The sequence below is a fragment of the Neopelma chrysocephalum genome, unplaced genomic scaffold, assembly GCF_003984885.1.
Source record: "Neopelma chrysocephalum unplaced genomic scaffold, ASM398488v2 Primary Assembly neopelma1_26, whole genome shotgun sequence".
Classification (NCBI taxonomy): domain Eukaryota; kingdom Metazoa; phylum Chordata; class Aves; order Passeriformes; family Pipridae; genus Neopelma; species Neopelma chrysocephalum.
The window spans coordinates 27666905-27673086 of NW_020897695.1; the positions used below are offsets into that span (position 1 = coordinate 27666905).

The window sequence follows — 6182 nt, forward strand, 5'->3', positions numbered from 1 at the left end:
CATTTTGCTTTTCAATTATTAGCTGAAAACATTATTTTTGTCTATAGTAATAATAACCATTGTAGTAATATGTTCACCTACCTTGAAATTGTCAGTTACTATAAAAGCATTATACTTGCACGGATGGGATTTGTTTTACTGATCCTGTTTTGTACTATAATTTTTTCAGGCAATCCAGCTTGACTGGTCAAGTTAAATTAGTTAAATTTTGAATGTTATTTCATGGCAGTTCCCTGTGAGCTTCCAATGAGTTTCTGGGTATGATGCAATAATGATGTGTTTATCTTCTGTCTTGCTCAGATTTAACTCTTAAAAAATTTGCATCCACACCTATTTTAGACAGATAAGGTCAAATGAGTCTAGCTAGTATAGCACTTCAGGAGGTTACTGCCCCTCAAACATCCATTGTGTTTCCATGCTAAAGACTACTTCCACAGCAGTGAAACCAGTTAAAGCATATGAATCAGCATACATATGCTGATTTTACCCCATGGCATAAAGTCTAAACAATTTCTTCTGCAGTCCAGAAGGAGCCACCATACTAAAACAGTGCAGGCAAGGGCATATGTACTCTTCTGTTTGTATCCACTATCAGGCAGCAACAAAAAGCTGGAAATTAGAATATCTTGCATAGACTACAACTGTTAACTGAGACAGTCTGTATTGACTTTTCTTCTTTTCATATCCTCTCTTCATTTAGTGTTTGTAATGTCATAGGAAGCAGGTGTCACTAAGTAAAAGCAATCACACTTTTAGAGGTGTCTGATGTGTTTAATTTGTCCTACTCTCCCCTGTTTCCAGTCAGAATCCAGGGCTGCTAATTTCCTTAGCAGACTGAAAACAAATTAGTAGATAATGTCTAACTTCTGAGAATTTATAGAGCTGCAGATTCTTTGCTACTTTATGTGCTACCGGTTACCAAGGTTGTCTCGTGTTTGCTTTGGATGGTGCCTTCTTTGAAGGTTTCTGTAAAGACTTGGCATGTTAAATTTTTATTTTACTGGTAATAAGGCCAGTTTGATGTTACCAGATGAAAGTGAGTCAGGGAAACTGCAATAAAAAACACGCAGAAACTACTGTACTTCAAAAATCACTCATGGAACCATTATTTACCTGGTCAGGGAACCATGTAGTATTTCTAGTAATTTGTCATTCTATGGATTATTACAACACAATAACTTGTGCTTTTTGAAGCTGTACCAATGTGGCATTGTGCACTGGCATAATAATGTTGTCTTATGTTGCTACTTAGATATTAAAGCAAGAGCAAGATGTTTCATCAAGAGGCTTCAATCAATTCTTGGTCTTGCTGAACTGGCTTTTACTAATACATTGAAGATGATGAGGGATTTCTTTTGAAATGTTAGTATTAGTGAGGAAAAGAAATTTTTAGAAGACATAACTTACATGTCTGTAGCAGATCGCTGCCTGCATAAAGGAGCTACTAATGACAGTAAAATTCCAAACAGTTTTGATTAAGAGATAATCTATTAGTCTCAGCTTATTTGCTTTAGATTTAGAGTCTGATGAGGCTGTGTGGGACGCAGACACCTTGTTTCTCCTGTGGGATTTTTTCACTTTATTTTCATTCATACCTTAGCACAAGTACATAAGTAGTCTTTGCAAGTGGGGACACAGGTTCACTGAATAGTCATGTGGCTCTTCAAAGCTGAAACTGGAAGAATAATGACAAAAACTAGACAGTATGTGCATCAATCTTCCAGGTTGTCATGAAATGATGCTGCTAGCAGCTTTATCTATTGTGAGTTTCTGATAACTCTTCTATAATATGAGACAAGATCTTGTTCCTCCTGTCTGGTTCCTCTGACTCTGTGTAGGAAACAACTGCTGCCAAATATCAAACAAATCCTAATCGTGCCATTCCATAGAGGGGTCTTTGGGAAGGGGAATGATGTTACGGAAGTGACCAGTTGTACGTCTGCCTCACCTCTCTAGCTACCTTTTCTGTGTATGCAAAGAAGACAGGTTGCACAACAGGACTAAATGACATGGCATGGCCTGGTCCATAGGTAAAATGCTTCTTGGGGAACAGTTTGTGGGCTAGTGCTGTATGATATTTTATTGTGACAGGATTTTATAAACAAGTATGTACTAAATGCTTCTCTTTCTAAAGAGAACCTGGGATAACTGCAACAGAGTAAGCTGTTGCTGTATTGATAAAATCTAGCTCATTCCAGTTGTTTTGAGTGTGTTCAAATGGATTGACCCAATTTAAATCTCACCAACACATTTTTGAAATGTAGAATAAAAGTGTATTATGGGGTGTAAGTACAGGAACATATTTTTCTGTCCATGTAGACAGACCTCAAATTAGCATACTTACTCCCCAGGAATGATGTAATTGTGAATTTGATGTCTGTCATATTTCAGAATTGCATGGAGCATTCTGATGTAAAATACCTCATAATGCTGCTGCTTTTCCTTTCACCAGAGACCAGCAGAAACTGTTGATGAAGAAGAAAATGTAGAAGAGGAAAATGACAAGGGAGAAGAGGCATATGAAGGAGAAGAAGAATATCCAGAAGTGAACGGAGAGAAAAGTGGGAAAAGTGTTAAAGAAAGAAGTGAAGGGGAAGAAAACAAAAAGAAATTAAATGAAAATTTTGAAGGTGAAGCAGAAGAAACAGAGAATGTTGACCAAGTGGAGGAAGAGGAACTTATCCATTTAAATGGCAAGAACAATGAAGAAGATGGTGAGGGAATGGAGCACTTGAACTACCAAGGTGATCTTCAGCCTGGAGAAGAAATAAAAGAGGATTCTGGCAGTCAGAACCAGGTGAGTGTTTAGTCTTTCAAACTGTTTTCTTACATTATTGTCCCTCATTCATCTCAGCCTTACACTTCTCAGCTGGTCTCTAAGTAGTTCACCTCTGATAAAGTCCTGAGAGCATTTATCAGAATTTTAGGTTGCAGAAAAATTGATTTCCATCTGTATAGATCAGTTACATCAATAATTATATTATATGCCTTCCAACTGAGAAAGCAGATGTTTCTCAATATTTGATGAATCTATATCTCCTGCTTTCCTTATAATGCTGAATTTTGAAAAAACTAATGAGAAAAATTCTTGCAATTTCCAGAAAAGCATAGTCATTATATATTTCCGCACTAGTTTGTCTTTTAGAACAGAGCAGAAGCGTGTGTTCATGACACTACAGTGCCTCGTTATTTTGATGAATTGACTTTCACAGAAGTTGTATTTCATAAAGGGCTTTTGCCATTGCTTTGTGGAAGTTTCATCTCCTTTTCTTAGAAATTGGAAAATACAGTGGAGATGAACAAGATCTTTAAAGCAAGGGGCTTTAGTCAGTTTAAAAGCAAATATCCTATTAATTTAGGATACATGGTAACATGCTGTTGACTTAGATGGAGGGATGCAGCCCAGAAAAAATAGTGGACTGCCCTGACTGTCACATGAACTGACCAGCTAACAGAACGTGGGAAACAAAGTGTTTTATTTGATGGGGAGAATCCAGACCTGGGAAGAGTGGGATTCTTGAGCATCAGAAGCAGAACAAATTGCCACGTATTCCCTGCCTATAGGCTGCTGAAAAACAGTCTTCCTCTGTGATACTTGGAATGGTTTCTTACACTTTGTAACTGGGCTTTCTTCTGCTTCTGTATGACACATGAGAACATTTTTCAATTAAGAGAGCTGAGTAACATGACATTTTCTTGGGCCCTGAATTTCTTCTGAGCTTGATATATTAATTTTTTATTTGTTTTTAGAAAAGCTGAAGTTATTTATGGAAGTGGGGAAAGTGAGTGAGCATTCACTTAAAGTGGATATGTGGGTAACTGATGTTCGATGAAAGAACTGTAGGGGGGAAACATCTAATTTGAGTGCTTTCTCCTTTGGAAGGTATATAAGTATAAAGTAAATAAAAATTTTAACATGATCCCTCTTGGAAAACATTTTTTCACATTAAGGATACCTTGTGGAAATTTTAATATGAAGTGCTAATACTGTATTGAAATGAAGGCAAATCTTTGATACCCAATGATATTAACAGTACGTGTCCTTTTTCTCTAGGTTGATTCCCATCTTGAAAAAACATCCACAACTCCAAGGGTGACAATCACCAGCCCACAGGAAAGTGAAAAGAATGACCAGAGCAATGACTATGCAGCAGTTGCATAGATAGGAAAAAAGTAATGAGCAGAAAATGAAAGATTATAATACTTTAAATATAAAGCAGGTTATATTTTGTGATTGATAACTAGTAATAGGAAGGCAGGTTGAGTACCCGCATAATGAGTATTGAGATGATAATGCTATATGGACTGATAGAAAACAAGCATTAGTAGGTACTAGAAGAACATAGAATTATTTTTACAGGGTGAGATTTTCTGATAGGATTTAAGAGGGGAAATAAAAGAGTACTGTATAGTAGTATTAGAAATAATGAATGAACTATTCTGTGATACGAGCTGGTTAGCAGTAATCGAATAACCACAAAAATTACACTGTTCCAGGGAAAGGAAAAAAAACTACCCAAATTCAATGTCAAAACTTTTTCGCATATTTTTTCAGAAAAAAGAAACTATTTTTACCTTTTAATGAGGACATATGTAATTTTTCCTTTAAAATTCCACATAATATGTATGATTTTCAGGCATAACATTAAGATATAATTAGAATATGTTCCTCAATTAATGGACTTATGCCCACAGAAAATGGTGTACTATCATGAGGTGCCAGTTTTAATGTTACTAAATAGTGAATTTTCAATATATTAATGAGAATCATTAGTTTTTGCATACATAAACAGTACTGATTTAGCAGTGTGCCTTTATGAAGATAGCCTGCAATACTGCAGGTAGTTTCCATTTAAAGCACAAAGTTTTGTTGATTGTCCTGCACTGATTCACTAAACAGTGAATTGTTATCATAGTGAACAAAAAAGTAGATTAGTTTAAAAAGTTGAATTTGGATGGATTTGTAATTCAGTCTGTGTGAAATTTAATTTATTAGTGAAATAAAAAAAAGAGAACAGGCCTGGATTCAGACTGAAATTTCCATGAAACCATTGCTGTCAATAGGGCCATTTTAATATGTGACACATTAGGATGAGCTGACCAGTCTTCTGTGAAAGTCAGGAACAATTGCTGCATTTATGAACCCTTCGCATGGCCTTAATGGTTGGAAGTGTCATCCTTTTGAGCAGGAGCTGTCGCCTGCTAGGCTGTGGCTTAGTACGCATTAGTAAATAAGGCATTGATCCACAGTATTAGTTCTCTTAGTAACACCAATTCCATTACTCTTATAATTTCTCTGTTAGTAATGGGAATAATTTGTAGTTTATGGAAATACTTTCTTAGCATAATTTTATTAATTATACAAAGAAATATTGGGTTTCCTGATCGTTAATACTAGTAAATTATTACTACGAGAAACTAAATGTCATTTTTGTTGATTTCATGCCATTAAGACAAAAATTAAATTTATGAACAAATTGAACTTGAAGCCCTGTTTGAGGAATGTGGAGAACCACTTGTCATGGCTGAAACTCATGCAAACATCTTCACTTTTGGTACTAGCTATTAAATATCCAATGGGATAGAAATACGTAGAGATCCTTCAGCATATTTCTGTGTATTGGCAATGTAAATATAAAAGACATAATGTTAAAAACTATATGAACAGGGTTAGAACAATTTGCCCCGTGGTATCTCTGTGAGATGTCTGTGAAACTTGTGTCTTTTGCTGAGCCAACTGACAAAGATTGGAGGGAATATTACATTTGTGATCAGCTCCTAATTTAGCCAAGCTCTTGAGGAATGCTATCTTTATGTATGCTTCCTTTATTTGAGACAGCAATTAAGCCTATCCTCTAATATATTTGGTTTCACTGAGATTTAAAAAGACATTTATAGTTAAGCAGAAGTAAAAAAACAAACTCTCCCCCCCCTCCAAAAACAAACAAACAAACAAACAAGCATAAACCAGAATGAATAAAATAACTGGACATGATAGTGAGGAAAAATGACACAGATGCCTTTATATTTAATCCTACACTGGAATAATATATGCAGTAGCATTAAAAGCCCTTAAACAGTACTTAACCAGCCAAAAAAGGTGGTGCTGTCTCCTTGGGGAGCTTTGGGGAAACTTGCCCACTGAACCTTCTGTGCAGAGCTGACCAAGGAAACTGGCTGAT

General features: G+C 35.8%; 1 protein-coding gene across 1 annotated transcript in view; it reads left to right on the forward strand.

The window, feature by feature from the left end:
- Nucleotides 1-5010, forward strand: part of DCDC2 (doublecortin domain containing 2) — a 65340-nt gene extending 60330 nt beyond the window's left edge. Inside the window, exons 9-10 of the mRNA XM_027676032.1 lie at nt 2453-2797; nt 4055-5010. Coding sequence (XP_027531833.1) covers nt 2453-2797; nt 4055-4162 — 453 coding nt within the window. The 3' untranslated portion in view covers nt 4163-5010. The remainder of the gene's footprint in view (nt 1-2452; nt 2798-4054) is intronic.
- Nucleotides 5011-6182: the final 1172 nt, after the last annotated feature.